Source organism: Lonchura striata, chromosome 4, assembly GCF_046129695.1.
Source record: "Lonchura striata isolate bLonStr1 chromosome 4, bLonStr1.mat, whole genome shotgun sequence".
Classification (NCBI taxonomy): Eukaryota; Metazoa; Chordata; class Aves; order Passeriformes; family Estrildidae; genus Lonchura; species Lonchura striata.
This window is the reverse complement of record NC_134606.1, coordinates 16,003,436-16,023,515: the sequence shown is the minus strand read 5'-3', so window position 1 is coordinate 16,023,515 and position 20,080 is coordinate 16,003,436. Positions and strand designations below refer to the sequence as shown.

At 36.4% G+C, this 20,080-nt stretch overlaps 1 protein-coding gene across 6 annotated transcripts in view; it reads left to right on the top strand.

Moving 5' to 3' along the window:
• Window positions 1-20,080, top strand: part of LCORL (ligand dependent nuclear receptor corepressor like) — an 80,009-nt gene that overhangs the window by 29,643 nt on the left and 30,286 nt on the right. For 5 of the 6 annotated variants that reach the window (XM_021554406.2, XM_031504570.1, XM_021554402.3 and 2 more), the window contains exons 3-6: window positions 875-954; window positions 1,181-1,310; window positions 10,245-10,499; window positions 19,355-19,445. In XM_021554406.2, the coding sequence (XP_021410081.1) occupies window positions 875-954; window positions 1,181-1,310; window positions 10,245-10,499; window positions 19,355-19,445 (556 nt within the window). The remainder of the gene's footprint in view (window positions 1-874; window positions 955-1,180; window positions 1,311-10,244; window positions 10,500-19,354; window positions 19,446-20,080) is intronic. The other variant, XM_031504571.2, reaches the window with a different exon arrangement.

Here is a 20,080-nt window from a genome sequence, read left to right as displayed (position 1 = left end):
TGGAGTGTAAAGGGGATAATTAAAGTCTCTATAAGTGCATAAAGGTGCTAAATACCTGCTTATTGTTCATGGGTGCAAGAATAAAATTGCCACAAAAGCAAACTGGAATAAGTTGCCATGTGCAGTTTTAAACAAGAAATTAAAAGCTTTATTTTAACTATTAACACAGTTAATTTGGGAAAAGTTTTAAAGTAACTGGTGTTTTGTGAAGAGAAGGGTATTGACTGAAAACTCTTAAATTTTGAAATGGAGCTTAGTAGTTTGTTTAAAGAAAGTAGATTATGTGTCTCCATTCATTAGAAGACCGGACTTGATATAGGCAATGGAAGTTTAAGTCCTGCATTCCTTCTAGACCAAAGTACATTTTCTAATTAAACATATAAAGGTACTTTTCTAGATAAATCAAGTGCTACAAGTATAAGGCTTGGATTTACCTATAGTGATGATACCAAATCAGTTAAATACTATAAGTATAATGCATTTAGCTCACATGGTAGGGAGTCCATATCCTAATTCTTAGCTTAGTTTACCACAAGTTTGCATACTTCAATTTTAAAAAATGATGTCTGCAATTCAGAGCTTTCTTTGCAGCATTCAGATGACTCCAGTAATTATGACAGATGATAATTGAATTACATGAGTTTACCTTTTCTTTTAAGGAAGGCACTTGTTGCTATTTTTAAGTTGAGCTATAAAAGCCAGACAAGAAGTTGAAAACATCTGGAGAATTGGATATGACTGAATGCACTGTACCAATAAATGTATATCATATTAGTAATGGAATTTATTTACGAAAATTTTAAGAAGTGTGTGTTGTTCTCAAAATCCATTTTTTTCTTGTTTAAAACATCTAGCTTTCTTTTCTTCCTTTAAGACTGTGAGCCAGAAGAGCTAACTGACTGGTCTATGGATGAGAAATGTTCCTTTTGTAATTTACACAAAGAAACAGCCAGTGTAAGTATGAGCATTATATTAAGCATTACTCCCCAACACTAATTTTTTGGTATGGAAATAAGAGTCAGAGAATTGAATTTTGCAGATAAGTTAATTCTGCATTTTGACTCAAGGTAGTTTGATTTTAGTGGTTCTATTCCATTCAATAGCTCAGTAATTTAATTGTATATTTTACTACCAGCAGACTAACTTCTGAAAGATGTTGTGGTCTTCATATGTTTTCTAGGATCGTGCATCAGTTTTTGGTTCTTCACAGTCAACGCCTACAGAGGAACTGTCATCTCAGGGCCAGTCCAACACTGATAAGATTGAATGCCAAGCAGAAAACTATCTAAATGCACTCTTTCGAAAGAAAGGTAATAAAAGCATGTCTTTTGTATTATGAAATATGACAAAAAATCTAGAAGCATCAAATTAGTCAGGGTTAATTTTGTTTCCTAAGTATTTTTTATTTATCTACTGAAAAAGATGTTTCTGCTGTTTCTCTTTTTTATTCTTTTGGTTCTCCTTAATCTTTTTCTTACTTGAATCACCAGATGAAGTACCACCCTTCCTAATTATCATTCCTCTTTGTCCTCTTGTATTATGTGTTATTCTTCTGAATCCCAATTCATAAATTGTATTGGATTTTTCTTTTTACCATGAGCTACTACTTTGTTTTCATGCCAAACTCAGGTCTCCTCTCTGGAATTCTAAGCATTTAAATATTTTCTGTTCCTAAATTCTCACTTCTGGTTTTCAATGGGAAAGGCATTTTAGGCAAGAGAATGTGCTTTGCAGATTGCAAAATGGAATTTGGGATCTTCTTGCATGAAAGCTGCTCCTTCAATTGCATCCAAGTTGGAGGTTAACACTTCTTGTCAAAATATAGTATTTAGTAGGTCATTAATTCTTTGACTGTTCTTGCTCTTTGACATTCATCAAGATAGAGCAATACATGAGTGAATAACGTTACTTGGTTTACTCACTGTCAACAAAAGCAGAAATACTCATTTTCTTCCTTAAGTTCATGTGAATGAAGTTACTGTGAATGCAGTAACTACAATTTTTATGGATTTTTCTTGGATTTAGTATGTGGATGTGGATGTCAGAATAGCTAAGTATGGCTAGGGTGACAGCTCTCTCTTGCTTTTGACAGAGTTAGTCAGACACTGCCTCGTCTTCACATAGGTGGGAGAAAAAAAGCAAAGCTAGTTTACTCCCTTATAAATTACTGTAGCAGGAGAGATTATTATGCCCTTTAACTTGGGATATGTAGAATCTTTTTCTGTACAGACTTGTCTACTCAGTCTATGTCTTGCTTTTTTGCATTTTACAGAACTGAAATGGATTGTAACAGCATTTTGCGTGCATCATTTGGACTCGGCTTTCTTTCAAAGCAGCTATTTTCCATTTGAAATAAAATGTCCAATGAAGCTGACACCTCATTACTTCTTAAAGTCTTACTATATTTTCATCACAGGCCCAATTGTGAGGCATCTCCCTAGGCAGATATTTTAATTCCTTCAAATTTCTACTTTGTCAGATCTCTTCTTGGTCTTGATGTGTACAGTGTTATTCAGTGTTTGCCTGCTTTATGCTCCTTCTGCAGATGATCTCTTTTGATACTCCTTGAGAGGAACTTCTATCATGAGAGAAGTGAAACTTGGCATGACCGCACTTTAGTGGAGTGAATGATTTCTAAGTGAAGTTTTACACAAAGAACATTTGGCTTTTAGCATTTTCTTTTGGTTTGATCTGCCAGATCAGTAATGCTAGGTTAAAGAGGTTTTGTCTATTAAATGATGAAACTTCCAGTTGTTTTTGTGATTCTCTGAAGTACTTCTGTATTCTTGGGTAAGAATTTACTAAGAATATTGCTTCAGTTCGGGTTTTAGCAAAGTCTTTAAAGTTGTTCAAATTATGGGAAGTGAAAAGGAAAATAGTAAAGGGCATGTGAAACCAATTTATGAGGTATTCAAGTAACTGGTTTGGATTTTAGGAGAAAGATGAACAGTTTTACTAAGAAAATCCCAAGTCTGCTTTCTGAATTTTTGTAGGTTTTTGAGATCAAGTATCAATTTAGGAAGAAAGGAATAAAAAGAAGAAGAGAAAAAAAAAAAAAAAAAAGAAAAAAAGTATCTAGTAATTGTTTAGCTAAGGAGTAGTTCTTATACCTAGTCCCAAACCAGATGTTTTTCGTTGTAAATTGTAGAATTCTTGGCTGGCTGTCTTTAAAATGGAGTAACATTTGTTTGGATTGCAAACTCCTCAAGACCATCTACTCTCTTGCTATTGTAGCTAATTTAGGCCTCTATGACCAACTTCTAAGACTAATGAGCAAATTGGAGAGTTCATTTCTTGGTGCCATTGATCTTTTTTTTTTTTTAAGAAATTAATATATGGATTTTTTAATTTGCAGACTAGTTTGAGTGGATTTGGTTGTAGGTTTGGGTTTTTTGGGTTTTTTTTTTTTTTTTATCAGGAAACTTGTTCAGAAGATCTCAAAACATGCAACAATGGTATATTGTTGCCTGGAGCAGACAGCCTTCAGACATTAATGTATGACTATTTATCTGTAGAATCTAGGACAAAAGAGGATAAAGATAAAACTCCTGCCAAAATGGGTAAACTCTTGGAATGCTATAAACAACTAAGGTCTTCCCGTTAGGAACCCATCTTCACTATGAATTAGTGAGAGATCAGTTTTGTAGTCAGTTGTCAGGGAAGTCCTGTGCTCAGCAGACAGCAAATCCAAAGTCCTTCTTGTCATCAAACATTGATTGTTGCCATTAAACATTGTGTCTGAAACCCAAATACTTTCTTCCCAGGTATTACATCTCTCTTTATCCTTCCGGTGGTGTAAGCAGAGTAGACTTAGATTGGTGCTTTTCCACTTATGTAATGCTGAAGTTCAGCTGTTCTGTTTTGTTAAGGGAAAAACACAGTATGCTTTTAAAATATATAGGTCTTTTATTACTATGAGTATTATAGAGTGGGACATGTGATCATCATTATATCTCAGAATCACAGTTGTTTAAAGGCTTGATCAGCCATTTTGTTCATGGACTATTAATTTTCTGTATTTCTAGTAATACACATTGTGTGTTCTTAGAAGCTCATTTTTCCATGCAATAGTAATGTGACCTCTTTAAACAAAACCAAAGAAAAACGGTTGTGAATCAGGTTCTATCTTCAGGATAGATGATCCATCAAGAGATAACTGAGACATGAGAAGCTCATTTAGAAGTTGAGGAATTTAGGCACAAAATTATAGAGAAAATGTTTGAGATTTACTTGAACCTTTTCAGATTCTCTGTGCTGCTCTGACAACTATCTTCAATGTCATGTTTCCTATCCCAAAGTAATTTTCCTGTGAGCTTTTTAAAGCTCTTTACTATCTTTGTAGATATCCTTGTTATGTTCTAAAATATTTCTATTCATAAATGTGGCTTTCTTAGACCATACCATATATCTGTGTTTAACTTTGAGTTCTTCTGTTCTTTTTGTAGTTTTCATTCAGTTGCATAGCTGTCACAAGCTGGTTTTGCATCTTGGACAATATATATTTAATTTAGCAAACCTATATCAATGTAGTCATGCACACATTATCTCAGACTAAAAAAAAGTGTTACTTTCTGAGGTGTAGTTTTGAGTTGCACAGGCTGCTTCATCCAAAACCTGCAGTTTGTTTTGATTATTAATCTTAAGAAATCTAATTTGTCCTTTCAAAATGTGGATGGTTTTCTGTAATCACTGACAATGTCACAGTTTGTATGGTAAACTTGCTGTTCCTCTTAAACTTCATCAGGAAAGAATGGTTAGTGGGGTTTTCACTCCTTTCTTAAGGAGACACTTTTTGTGGTGACCATCTACCTGCCAGTGTTATTCTCTTCACTGTAAAGGATTCACAGAAATATGACTGATGTAGAATAGTGAACATGGCAACCTGAATAGAGGAAGAAAAAAGGTGGAGTGTTTATGAGAGCGGAAGAGTTAACTTACTCCTTCTGTTTGTTGGTCGGTCAAGTTAAATGAGCTAATCATGACATATGCCTCAGAATAAATAAATAGTTATATTCCTGTTGTAACATGCTGATGACCTGACAGCGACCTGAACAATTTTACAAGTAGAACTGAGAATGTCACTGGGACAGTTTGGTAGCTGTTGAGGTGGGTTTGTTAAAAGAAACTGTGGCCTTTTGGTGAAAAGGGTGAATTTATGGAGTGAGTTTATTAAGCACATGGAGAAGCAATCGTGTTCTTAGTCCTGTTCCTCACACAACTGGATTGCAGATACAAGGGGGATTGTTATTCCCTGGTGCTTTTCACGGCCTTTTGGCGTTGTGTCAGAAGACAAATTAAGTCATAAGGTTGAGTTTTTAGTGAAAAAGTACTGGTTTTCAATAAATGAATACTGTTGTGGAACACTATTTTAGAAGCTTTTAACTCTGACAGTCAAATCTATCACCATAGACATTGCAGTCTAGTGATCATTAGCATAATGGTAATGTACAGAATAGTTAACAGTACAAATCTGAATAGTTTCAAGCTCATGCAGCACATAAATTGAGGAAGTATTAATCCTAAATGTGAGCTTTTATTTAAAATGCATTATTGCAATTAGTCATAATTACATTACATAATTGCTCTCTTCTTTTGCATACAAACTGTTACCTGGACAATCAAAAGCAGAAAATATCAGATTACATCATACAAGTTCAGTCTTCTTTTATCCTAATAACAGCAGGTCTGTGGATCATTATAGACTGTTCTACTGGGTTTAAATTATACATGGACTAAATATAGCTGCCCTGTATTTTATAATGACTGTGAAAAACGAGGATTTAAACAGATGTAGGCATGCAAATTTAAAACTTTGCAAGTTTTTTTTTCCTATAGTCACAACTCCTAATAAAACATCTGAGAAAAAAAACCTGTTCAGGTCATACCAAGTATATCTGGTGCCATCTGCTGATAACAATTAAAAAATATTTGGTAGTGATACTAAGTTCAGAGTTATAATACCTTTCTTGCCCAAAATATATTTCATTATGTTTTAAAATTTTATGTGTCTAATTACATATTTCTCATGTGTGGTGGAAAATTACCACTATGACTTCCCCATATTGGGTGGAACAGACTGAGATACTGGAGAGCAGCACTACAGAAAGGGACCTGGGGGTCTTCATTGATGTAAAGTTGAACCTGAGCCAGCAGTGCCCTGGCAGCCAGCAGGGCCAGCCCTGTCCTGGGGGCATCAGGCACAGTATGGCCAGTGGGCAAGGGAGGGATTGTCCTGCTCTGAGCTGGGGCAGCCTCACCTCAAGTCCTGGGGCAGTTTTGGGCATCACAGTATAAGAAAGGCATTAGACATTAGAGAGTGTCCAGAGGGGGGTAACAGAGATGGTGAAGGCTTTTAAGGGGAAGCCATACAGGGAGTGGCTGAAGTCACTTGCCTTTTTCAGCCTGGAGGAGACTGAAGGGAGATGTCATTGCAGTTACAACTTTTTCTTGAGGGGAAGTGGAGGGGCAGGCACTGATCTCTTCTTCTCCCTGGTGACCAGTGACAAGACCTGAGGTCAGCCTCAGTCCCAAAGCTGTGCCAGAGGAAGTTTAGCTTGGATATAAGGAAAACATTCTTGACCAGAGGGTGATTGGGCACTGGAGCAGGCTCCCCAGGGAAGTGGTCATAGCACCAAGCCTGACAGAATTCAAGAAGCATTTGGACAATAATCTCAGGCGCATGGTGTGACTCTTGGAGCTGTCCTGTGCAGGGCCAGGAGCTGGACTTTGATGATCCTTGTGGGTCCCTTTTAACTCAGGATATTCTAATTGTAAGACAGGGTCAAAGTCTTTACAGTGGTGCATAGCAGCATAATGACAGATTGTAAACAAGTTGAAACTAGAGGTTCTTTTCAATGTAAGGAAAAATGAGGACAGGCAAACAGTAGAACATGCCACCCAGAGGTTGTAGAGTCTCCCATCCATGGAAGTATTCCTTACCTAACTAGGTAAAATCCAGAGGAACTGGCTTTGACCTTACTTTGAATAAGTAGTCTTACTAGAGCCTTCCCAAGGTACTTCCACCACTATTTACAAGTTAATGATTTGTGTTACAGAACAGTCAATGTGATTTGCATTTATGGCAGATAAGTTTAGTCTACCTGAGTCTAACCCTTTTGATTGAATATACATTTAGCAGCAAGAGCACTTCAAATGCAACCCGGGAGCACATCTTTTAGAGTATATGCTCTTAGATACACACACACCACCCCCTCATCATGTTACCTTTTTAGAGTAAAATAACTTAAAATCTGTGAACTACCAATAGCTGCAGCAGTTGAATATATGAGAAATTCTGCTGCATTTATTCTTCATAGAGAGTATTTGGAAATCATTACAAAAAAAATTAAACGAATACTAAAGAAATTATTATAAGAGCAAAAAACTAAATCCTTTCTTATTCTTACTAGGTAAAAGGTGACTTTGCTTCTAAGGGAAAAGCTGACTTCTCCTGCAAGTGTCTAAAAGCAATATATGCTTGACTATTACCAGTGCAAACAGTCTAAAGTGGAATAGAAAGGCAGTAAAAACTTGACAGTTCTGAATTAGTTTTGTCTTGCAGTTTTATAGTAATTGATGCAGGGACGATGATTAATAAGGAGAAATCTGTTCCAGGCTGCTGTGTTTTCCTGCTAATGGTAGGTCCCCTGTACTCTCTGGTCTTTTGCTTCTTAAAGGTATAGCTAACACAAGGATGTATAATTCTCCCATTTATGCTGATGATCACCTGTTACCCAGAAGCTGTCAAAGAAGTTTTTCTTGTGTGCATGCAACAATTAATTGCTCTGTATAAGTAGGGTCATTCCAGACCCTACTCAGTCTTGGTAATGTTTTATATATTTCATTTTCTATGAGTTTCTGATTACAGGCAATCATATTTTTGGGTTTTCAAGCTAAGCTGTTGATCAGTAGATTTCATTGTCTGGAACTACCATTTCCCTGTCATGCAAACACTTTCATTCCTAGCTAATTCAGTTATTTAATTTCATCTCTCAACTTTTCTTATTCTTTTCTTGCATTTTGCGTGTGCACCAGTACTTTACATCTATTGCCTTACTGTTGCAGTATCTGTTGTTGAATGTTTTTTTCTTTACTTCTAAGTGTGTCTCTAGGATGGTAAACTCCAGTTGAATATTTATTGAGTTCATTATTAAGGAATCAGGAAATAAGTATGCTCTGTGTATATTGCTGTGCCTGGAGATTACATGGTGGGGAGAGATCTTTGTAGGAATCTTCCATCATTTAGAATTTTACCTCATATCTTTCTTCAAGAAACACCTGCCAGTTTTAGGTATTTTGGTAGAGATCTGGTTGAAAGATTGCTGGAAGATACAGCTTTAACCATAAGTAGATTTGTTTTGTCATGCCTTGGGTAAGTTCTGTTGAAGCCAAGATGTCTTAAAAGCTGGAGCTTCACCATACCTCATCAAGCACTATGGAGAGGCTGGCCAAAAGGTCTTGACAGGAAGCATCTGAGCAGTGAGTCAGCTGCCCTCTGGTGTGCTATAGACAGCAGATCTCATAGGTGCAGGTTTGTAATTCCTTGCAATGCCCTGTTGGTGAAAATGAATGCTCAAAATTGAATATGTTTTAAATGAACTTGAAACAAACAAGCAAAAAAATCTTCATCTTAAACCTGAGCAGCATTCCTTGATCAGTGCTGGCAGTCACTCTCTTGATAGTTGATGGATAGTTTCATTGGAATAAAATGCTTGAACACAAATATGCTGTGTGATCCTCCAAACTTTCTATTAGGATATGTACCCTTTGCATGCAAACATCTACCCAACCCAGCCCTTTCAGTTTCTTCACTTCCATGAAAAAACTCTCAGTTTATCATCTGTTTTATTTGTTTCAGATTAATTTTATTATCCCAGTAACTGCAGAACCATGTCCTTTGGTATTTTCTCCAGGCAATCAGGGCTCACCTAAACGTTCATTCTCTTGATTGCTTTCACACTTGCTTTAAATCCCTCTCCCTTCTTGATTGAAAACTGTTTCACTCATTACCTGTGAACTCAAGGACAGTCAGTGGTTAAAATATTGAAAAGGATATTTTTGTGGAGAGGAGTGTAGAGTTGAAGGAAATAAGGAAGAGTTAGGTAGTGAAATAAGTTCTACTACTGCCATTTTAAGGGAAAACACAGGTCTCTTAGCATGGTTAATCTGAGTATTGTCTTGTGAAATGGTGTGTTGCAGTCATCAGTGCAGTGGCAGAGCTTCCTTTAAGTTTTTTAATTACATTGTTTATGCTAAGTTATTTACAGTTTGTTTTTACTGTTGCTTTGATTAGGATTATTTTTGGTGTTTTACAGTTGCAGTTACAGCTGTGCTTTTTAGTGAGAGGCTTAACTTTCCTAGCTGATAGATTGCATTAAAATAAAGTTGTATGTATCATGTTTGATCCTTTTTGTTTGTTTGTTTCTAAAATGAGATACTTCTTTCCATTGAAATGTTACATACACAAGCAAGAAACAGGATATACAGTTTAGAATAGGAAATAAAGCTTTTCTTCCAAATGTTTTATTGCTAGCACTTTGAAAATGTCCTGAAAATCCTGTAAGATTTTACAATAAAAGCTTTAAACATTATGTTTGTATTCAATTGTTTGTATTACTCCAAATTGTATGGGACATTTCAAGTAGCATCATAGCAGTTCTGCCATTTCAATCCTGAGTCTACAATGGGGATTATGATCTCGGTGTGGAACATATGTCTTTTTGCCTTTTTCTTTTAGACAGTTCCTCAAAAGTCAAACTGTTCTATGTTACGAAGAGGACTAATCTTTATATATACTTTATATAATCTTTAAAATTATTTTTGTTATGGTTGTTCTTTGAAAGTAACTTCTTTCTGTATTAATCCATATCTTATTTTACTTTCATGGTTTGTATTCAGAATTCTTTATTTTTAAAACTGAAAATTAACAGTCTGCAAATGAAAATGCAGCTTATTTGCCCACAGTACAGATTCTGAGTCCCCTAAGTAATGCAACCCCACATAGACTTACTTGCATGCTATGATAGAGGAGTAAGGTAAAAATCAATGATCTGTGCTAAATGTTCTTTCAAAGGACTTCCAGTTAGCAATGCTCATTAAAAAAACTTGATAGACATCTGAGTTAATATGTTTGTTACACATGTACTTACTTAACACATTTGTGTGCTTATATGAAATATTTATTATAAGAAAAGTAATTAAGTTTTGTTCTTAATATATCTGTTGCCTCTGTTTTTTATTTCTAGATCTTCCTCAGAACTGTGATCCTAACATTCCCCTAGTTGCTCAGGAATTAATGAAAAAAATGATCCGTCAGTTTGCAATTGAGTACATTTCAAAAAGTAGCAAAATTCAAGAGAACAGAAATGGTTCATCATTTGAACCAAGTCTGATGTGTAAAAGTATCCAAATGAACCAAACGGAAAACTCCCTTCAGGAAGAACAGGATAGCCCTCTAGACCTCACTGTGAATCGAACTCAAGAACAGAATACTCAGCAAGGTAAACTTCTATATCTGATAAATCTGTGGTTTGCTGTCATTTATTTATTTTATGGTGTCTTATTCCCTTAAAAAATAAATGTCCGTGTTGAATAGAAACATTTTTCATATTGTGTGTTAGTAGATAAGCATTCTGATTTCTGAGTGCCTGTGTTAAATAAGTAGCATTGGAATTTCTCAGCTTTGGAATACTAAGTCCACTCACCTGTGCTGTCACAGGTAGCAGTGGTTCATTTTTTGATGAAATGTCTGTCAAGAAGCCTGAGAAAAGAGAAAAAGATGCTGAGATTTCAGGGAGCAAATGTCACTCAGTCTTTGTCAGCTCTTGAACACTTTGATTCTTTAAATACAGGCTGGTTAGAATAATGGGAAAAGAAGATTAATCTGGGAGAAAATTTCCATACTTCATACCTTAATCATTACTGATCAGTGCAGCTTTCTTAACTGAGAGTAAAGCTAGAAAAATAAAGTCTGTCTCGCTATCATTTACAGAAAGGAAATAATTTCTTTGCCTCAAGGAATATTGCTATCCAAAATTGATAACAGTATCACAAGAGTGTTTTGGACTTTGAACTAGATTTGGATTAACAGCAGTTTTCAGGAAGGGTTGTGACTGTCATGTGCAACTAACTGAAAGCAGTGGCAAAAGCAGCTTTTGTCTTTTACACATATCAGGGTCTGTGTTAATCCTGTAATACTGCAGACCAAAGGGAAAAGTTGACCTGTATGTCATATACCATACTAAAAAAATTGAAAGAAGCCAGAACTAAGTTTTTTGGGGGTTTGTTTGGGTTGTTTGTTTGTTTGTTTTACTATACATTAGCAGATTTGGTATGTGTGTACCTAACGATGCAGTCTTTAATTGGAGATCCTTGAGGGCGGGGAGCTCTGATGGATTCCTCATTATAAGTATACCTATTCTAGGTTAAATTTTAAGCATCCTTTCTCTTTGACAGAAAAAACATTAGGAAGTACTAGAATTCTTGCTTTTATTCTGTATTGTCAGTGGAAACAGTTCCTGCCAGGGTTTAGTAAATAATTAGTGGTTTAAATCCTGAGAAAATACCTATTCTGCTTGGATGTAATTTTACTATAGATGAATTATAAATTTTAGGGGTTTATAATTGGCCAGGTTGAAGCATATTTGTTTTGCAAGAGCAATAAAAAATGCTTTCCTGATATCAGGACTATGGCATGTTGCTTACTTCAGCAGCTGATTATTAATAACTAGTCTTAAATGTTCATGAAGGAGTAAAGTCCCCAAAGGCAGGTTCTGGCCATTGCTGAGCCCAAATAAATCTTTGAAGAATGAAAGGGAAGGCTGGAGGTGGGAAGGAATAAAATTATGGTGCCATGCTTATCTTAAATTCCATTGATCTTTTCTCTAAGAAAAATATAAAATATAGAGAAATTGAGTTATTTAAATATTCTTTTTGTGTCGTTGGATTTTTTTCTTACAGTAAGGCTAAAGAGCAAGTTAAGAATTGTGCACCTTCAGTGAAACACCTAAATCTAAAATAGTTGTTCAGCACACACAGTGTACAAATTACACATTAAACTGTGTAAGACACTGCATAGTCTCAGGACTTAGACTGACATGTTTGCTGGGGTGCTTTTTAGGTGTCAAAGGTAACCTCTTGCTGTGAAATTCAGAGATGCTGAAATGAGAAATAATAGTGGAATAAGAATGTAGTTGGAGAAAGGTTGCTTGAACATCTTACCTACCAAGGAAGTTGTATTATGGTTTGTGTTTTCCATGAATGTGTTAATTTTAAGATATTTTAGCTTTTTACTCTAGTGATGGCAACACAAGCAAATAAGTTCAAGATTAAAAATGTCAGCCTGCTCTTTTTATTTGCATTGTGTTCTAAGTGCAAAGATTAATGAAAAAGTTATTTCAATTAGCTTTTGTCAGGGGCTGTGTATTATTACTGCACCCATCTCTCATTTCTGTACTTTTCCTGAAGACAGCTTGGTTATAATAAAGTGTCATATACTTATGGTAGGGAATGATGAAAGTCTTTTAATTGGATTATTTTTTGAAATATATAATTCTCTAACATGGCTTTCTTCTTTGGTCTGGAAACTTCTAAAAGCTGTACCACTATTCCATTCTTAGTAATGTTTTTTAAACATCATGTAACTCTTTAGGTTTTGCTATTTGTAATTCCTCTTATGATTTCCAAATGAAGTAGCAGTAACAGAGGAGGGAAATTCAAGTTGCTGTGATGGATCCTCAGAGTTGAAATCTTTAATTCAGATCCTGTTAAGCAGATAGTAACCCAAGTATGAGTTCTTTAGGTTCACTTTTCTGCCTAGGCAGCTGCTTTGTATTTACACTAGTTATCTTTGAAATGAATGTCTAACTAGTTAAATAGACAGTCTTGCTCCTTTACTATGAGAGTGATTCTTGGGCGTGAGAGGCAAGAGTAAACTTTATTTTCCAGATGACTAGAAGCAGTGAGAAGATCCAAGCTAAGTGCTAGCACAGCACTGAAGAGAGATTCTGCCACTGAAGTTCTTTGTTAAAGAAAGCTTCCTGCTTTCCTCTGGAGGCCATCTCTGAAGCCAAAAAATCCTCAGGTCTGACACTTCCAGACCTGATGGCCCTGATTTTTGGGCTTGCATGGAAAGGTTTTTGTAGCTGGGGAGGGCTGTAGGTTGTCATCTGTGAGAAGCTTCCCTGTGTGAGGCTCAGCCAGCTCTGCCACAGACCTGCACCAGGCTGAAAGGGAGCACTGGAGCTGGGATCACAGTGCTGCTGTGAAAGCATGGTTAAAAAAGTGCAAAAATGCTGGAAAGGCAGAGGGGTCAGAAACAGCTCTGGGAACAAAGAGGTCAGGAAAAGGGGAAGGGAGGTGCTCCAGGCACCAGAGTAGGTATTTCATGGAGCACATGGGAAGGACCACGGTGGAGCATGTATTCCACTGCAGCTTGTGGAGGAGATGGTCATTCATGTTGCAGCCTGTGGAAGATGCCACATTGGAGCATCTGGGTATTTCCTGAAGAGTTTGTGGCCTGTTGCGAAGGAGCTGTAAAGAAGAATTGTACTGACTTTAGTCCCCATTCTCAATCTTAGCTATGCCATCTGGGGATAAAGGACTTGGGAATGAAATTGAGAGCCTGGGAAAAGGTAGGGGTGGGGAACTGATTTAATTTTTGTATTTTTCTAATTATCCAAATCTATTTTACATTGCAATAAATCCATTTTCCCCAAGTCTGTTATGCCTGTAATGGTAATTGACAAGTGATTTCCATGTGTTTACCTTGACGATTTTCATCTTATTTATTCCTGCCCTGCATTGAGGATGGAGGGTGGTAGAGTGGCTGAACTGAAGTCTAGCTACTGGCCAAGGTAAACCCATTGCACCTCTGGAACTGCAGCATTTGGTACTGAGTATGAGTTTAAGCATTGGCATCCAGGTATGTCCAGCTGACACCTGACTGGTAGTGGAGTCCCAGAGCATGCTCTACTTCCCTCTGCAAGTGGAAGTGTGGTAATTTACCAGGGTGCTTTAATTCCTGTGTATCTTGCTGGTAATCAGGCAATCATTTCATAGTCAGTCAATTAGCAGTCTGTCTCCAAAAATATCTGTATCTTGTTCCTTTTTCTAATCCATGTGACTCTTATGACTGTCGAGGCCTTGATAATGAGTACTCTGTATAGTGAAAAAAAACCTGTTTTCAATGCACTGCATCTAATGAAAGTGGGGTGTTACTGTGTGCTATTGCTTTTCCTCTAAACTAAGCCAATGAAGAAGCAGCATCCTTGCAGAATGAAATGGTGAGTACAGAAGTGTTGGAATATCTTGCAGCAGCTTACTTCCTTGTGCAGTCATGGGACTGAGCTCTTTCAGGAATGTTGCTAGCAGCAGCAAAGTTTGATGTAGTGGCTTCTTTGACTTGGTAGATACAGGAGGATTAATAGTTCTCAAGCTTCTAAGCAAAGTGACTTTAAGCGTCAGAAGTAGAAGCAGTATAAATACATAATGTGCAGGTTTAGCTACACAAGCTTATTCTTGTTTCTAGATCTTCTGGAACCAAGATATGCAGAACCACACATTGATAGTGTGTAAACATAGCTAAAATATGCAAGAAAATTTTCATAATTCCCTTGTTTCATTGAGCCATCACAGAATGGAAGACATCAAAAGATAGCTGGTAGTGTATTAAAAGAATTCAAAACTTTACTGAAAATAAACTTCTTTTTCTTAATATCCTGGCTTGTATTGGTGAAAGTACTATGCATTTTGAAGATATACATTGTATGTTCCCAAGATAAATTGTATGAGCTGCAAATATATGCAAGAAACAGTTTAATACTTTTGCATGAGAAAGTCCTCCTAAAAAGCTACATTTTTGAGGGGAGTTGGTGGGGTTTTTTTTGCTGGCTGCCATTGTGGCTAGCAGCCAAGCTCCTTGTCAGATGCTTGCTTACTTCTCTCACAATGTCATGGGGTGAAAATGGGAAGAGCAGAAAGGAGAGCTTATGAGTTGAGATAAGGACATGATCATTGCTTTCTACCACTTGCTGTCATGGGCTAAACAGACTTTGCTTGGGAAAAGTAATTTGAATATTGCTTATTAATATGAATTTTTCATTATTAATTGAGGCAGTAGAAACAAAAAGAGTCATTTAAAACATTGTCTTTCCTCCCTTGTTTCCCAGGCTCAGCTTCACTCCAGGTTCACTTGTGACCACCACCACCCCTGTAGTGCAAGGGCATTGGGTGTGAGCTGTCCACAGTCTGTACCTAATGGTTTCTCTCTGCTACTGGACTTATTTCTGCCATTTTGTCACTCTTTTTGTTCCCATTTTTTGTGTCCATCTGGCACTTCTCCCCCTTTCTTAAATAGAGTTCTTCAGAGTTTCTGCCGAGGTGGCTGCTGTACTCAGCTGTGCCCTGCAGCAGGTCTGGGAGCCAGTCATCTGCATCCAGCACAGGGCAGCCCCTGGCGGTCCTCAGATACTGCCAGGACTGTGCCCTCATCAATGTATGGCCTTTTCATCTGGTGTTTTTTTATGTTACTAAATAGCGCTTCAAGTCAAAAGGGGCTACTCAAAGTGGTAGTTAAGAATTAATAAAAGGCTTTGGTGTTCCTAGTGACAGTTTCCTGAAAATTCGTGTTCAGAAGTAAAGAAAATAAGCAACAAAAGGCAAGGTACCATCAGGAAAAGTACTGAAGAGTGTTGTTTTGTTGCTACAAAACCCCTTGTCCTGTGGATGGATAAGGTAAAGGGAGAGTTATTTACTAAATCTCACTGTATTAAAATTAGGTAGGACCCTCTGAAAATTCTTAGAGGAAGAAATAGGTAATGGGCAGGTTTTGCTCAACTGTTCTCAAACATCAGAACTGCTGTGACAGGAGATCATGGGTCACTGGGGTCTCAAAGGGTCTTGGACTTTGCAGCTAGGAGAACCAAGGACAGAAACTAAAGCTAGAGTAGGCAGGGATAAATCTCTGAGATCCCTAAGCCAATGATAGCAGCTGCTAGGAGAGCAAAGAGGTGCAGTTAGTAGCTAGGCTGATGTGCTCTTCCACAGTAGGAGTGGAGTGCTCCCCTGCCTTGGAGGCTGAGTAGTGTGGGTTATCTGATCTAATAAGACAGTTCATAATAGTTAATGAGCGATTTCCTGAAACCCAGAAAAAAAAAATCAGTTTAAAATAAAATACTATTGTAGGAACTCAAGGCTGACCTGGTTTCTATTGCTTCCCCTTCCCCTCCCTGCTTCCCTACCATCGCTATTCTGGAGGAGTTTCAAGTTACTGTGATTGTGGTGCTGATTATTTTGAAAATTAACTTTGATCGCACTTAGTTTCATCTTGGTATTGGTGCACCTGATGATCTTGTGCTGAGAATCAAAGACCAGAGGTTGAGCCGTTTATTTGAGGATAAGAATCATTTAATTTGCATAGAAATAGCTGCATTAGAAGACCATGAGTAGCAAACCTGAAAAACTTCTAATAAAATTCTAATAAATTTTTCTGTGTTACATACTGTTACATACTTTTTGTGAAGGCTCACTTCTTAGTAGTCATGGCTTCACCAAAAGAGTGGAAGTAAATTCATATCTTTTATTAAAGCCACCTTACAGAGTGTTTTTTCTGTTCCTGATACAATTCAGTTCCTGTCCAGAATTCTTGCTGTAATACCTATTTTGATTGATTTGTACGAAATAATAAAGTTCTGGTTCAGTTTAGAGGAGACTATCCCTATCTTGCAAGTAACAAGCTTCCAGGATTCATAGTCCACCTGTAGGATGCCTCTCTGCCTTTTTGGTCCTGTACCTAATGTACCAAAGTGAACATCTCAACTGTGTATATGCATTCATTTCATTAGGTAGGGTTTCATTGTGTTGTAGAGCTTTACAGCAAATACTCTCGTTTTCCTACCAGTTTGAGATGGGTTTTTGTGGGGGTTCTTTCTTGTTGGTTTTGGTGGGAGGGAGTTTTGTGTGTTTTGGGGTTTTTTTTGTGGTTGTTTTTTTTTGTTTTGTTTTGTTTTTGTTTGTTTTTTTTTTTTTTTTGTTTTGTTTTTTGGGGTTTTTTTGTTTGCTTTTTTTAAAAAAATTCGAATGAATTTGTTAAAAAAAAAAATCTGTACTCCAGTGGCTCTATCTGGTATTTTGCATGTATATCAAATTTCTTATATGATTATTTTTACTGAGTATCATCTTCCCATAAAGCATTGTCTTTAGGGAGGTGTCAGGTACTTAATGAATTTGCATTTGCTGTGTTGGAAGAACCAAATGTCTTGAACCTCAAATTCCTTCTGTTCTGTACATCTTTTAGAGGCTGAAAATACATGTAATTTTATGTTTCAGGAGGCTGAATTTTCACTACTGTTTTCTTTCAGTAATTTTCCAATTGATTGCTAGCCTGGTGTTGTCAAAGCCAGTTCTGAAAGATTGGAAATGAAAATTATGGAATCTTACAAGAGCCTTTGGATTTTTATTTCTTTGATTAGTTGGGGCTCTTTCTTTCACTAAAAATCTAGCTAGCTGCTAGCTTTGCCTTTTTTTTTTTTTTTTTTTTTTTGTGTGTGTGTAAATTGGTGGAGAAACAATTAGCTTTCTATTGCTTGGTAAGTTGTCAATTTTGGAGTAGTTTTTTTCCAGTGATGTCTTCTAAACTTTTTTGTGATGTCTATGAGTATCATCTGAAGATGGAGAAACGTGCGAGAGGGAGCACACAGTAGTTAAGAAAGGGAGATCTGCTTTGTGCAACTGATGGGGCACAACAGATGGAATCTGTTCCACAGGACTCGGGGACTTTGGGTTGAGCTTGGGTATTCCTGGGTAGGCCAAAATTTTCATGTACAATTTTTCTGTAGGTCTGAATTGGCTTTTTCTTCTGTAATATCAATGCATCAGGAAGGTTGATTAGCACTAATCCTTTCTTTAACTTCCTTAAGGAAGATTTTGAAAGGAATATTTTCGCGTGAAAAGGAGCACCCTTGCCAAGGGGCATATTTATATATATTCATCCCTTAATGCTGATTTATGATGTTACTTTTTCTCTCTTTGAGCTCCTTCAAACAGTACAAAATAGTTGTGGAAGAACAGTGAAGAAGTAGTCCAAAACCAAAAATCTGGATTTGATTATTACACAGAACTCTGTTTCTTTGCATTATTGGTATAAAGGAGAGCTTCCCAGACAATTTTCTTGACTTCTTATTTGACTGTTGGTATATGGATCCTTCAACCAATGTTTCATTGTCTGAATTTGAGGCTGTGGAAAAATATGTGCAATTGATTGATGTTTTAAAAATAATAGGCAGTAACATGTAAATGACACTGTAAATGCAATAAAGCGTAGTATAAAGGTGATTATAGAGTTGAATGTTGAGTTACATGTTGAAACTCAAAATTGAATTCGCAGAGCTCAGGCACACAAAACAGCCCAAGTTTGAAACAGAGAACCAAGGAAGAAAGGTATGAAATTAAATATATTTAGGGGATTTAACTATAATTTAAATGAAATTGATTTTTTTTTAAAGAAAAAGTTTCTAAAGGAGTATCTTAACTGTTAATATTTTTAAATACTGATTTTTAAAAAGTATGTTTTTCTATTTCAATACTTTATAGACTTTAGCAGTCAAGTATAAATCTTAAATTTTAACATTTACCAATGACTTAACAGAGTAGACTCCTACTCTACTTTAGGTCTTTCTTTTTTCCAATTTCTAATATTATTGCATATATTTGGAGGCAGTAGGGAGGAGTATGTACAGTTAAAGTGTTAGAACTCTTTATTGGGCTCAAGCCATTTTCCCAGTGATGGGGAAGTTACTGGATACTGGGAAGTTACCCAGGTACTGGTACCTGCTCGTCCAGTAACCTGGTCTGGTGTCACTGGTGACCCTGCTCTGAGCAGGAGGTTGGTCTGGGGGCCTTCTGAGATCCTTATTAGCTTGAATTACCCTGTAAGCCTAGGATTTAGTTATGTCAAGTTTAACTTAAGCATCCGAATTGTGTGTTTTTTACAGTATGTAAATATGAATAATAATTGTAATATCAAGTGCATTGTTCTGGTTGCCTTGAAAGTAAAAAGCGCAATATAGACACATGATTTTTAGGAAAGCAGTCATGTTTGGTTAATACAGGTTCTTTTAAGTGTTATTATTTCTGAAGGGGTTTACTTTTTATTTTCTTTCAAATTTAGAAAAGTTTGGTGATAAATATACAGAATCATTTGCTGATGTCTGATACTGTTAATGGAATAAGGTGTCAGGAATTTTACAAGATAAAGTAGCTGCTTGAAAATTGTGCCATAGGTGAAAATATAGTTGCTGAAAAAATATCTGAGATCTTCCTTAAAACCACTGTTATCATCACTACTCATTCTTTGCAGGGGATGGAGTGCTAGATCTCTCTACAAAGAAAAGCGCAAAGTTGGAAGAACCAAAATATGATCCCTTGTGTTCTGAAAACTCAGTGTCTGGGTAAGCAATGTTTAGGACTCTCTTTGGCTTATCAGAAAGACAATCCAGGTTTCTCTTCTTTGCCCAGGTTTTATGTTCATAACATACCTGTATATACTGACACACACATGTGGTTCCTATTTTGCTTTCAAAAGAATTTTTGTCACTCATAAGTGTGTGTCTATGTATATATCATATGTTTCATTTGTCTTTTTTCCTTTTTTTTCTGTTTAAAGAAAAGTTATCAGAACAATCACCAAACTTTAGTTCATGTTACTAAAAATTACATGAAAATTGATTACATTACACAGTAGAAGTAAGAGACTAGTAAAAGAAAGTGCAAATAATTATTTTAGAATTTATTTAGGGAACTTCAATTTTGGAGAAAAATTACCATGTTAATAATTAGATGTAAAATCTTCTTCAACTAACATGAACAAGTTAAATGACTATTATCTATAATATTCCTTAATAGAGAGAGAGAGCAAGCGCGTGAGAGAGAGCTCTTAATCATCATACTTATATTTGCATCATGGTTCTGACTATGGTGTGTGGTGGCAAATGCTTAAATTTCTGTATTCAGCAAGGAAAATGTTATTGCATCTGCTGAAAGCTACCACAAAATTAGTGAATTGCTTTGTTTTGTTGTATTTTAT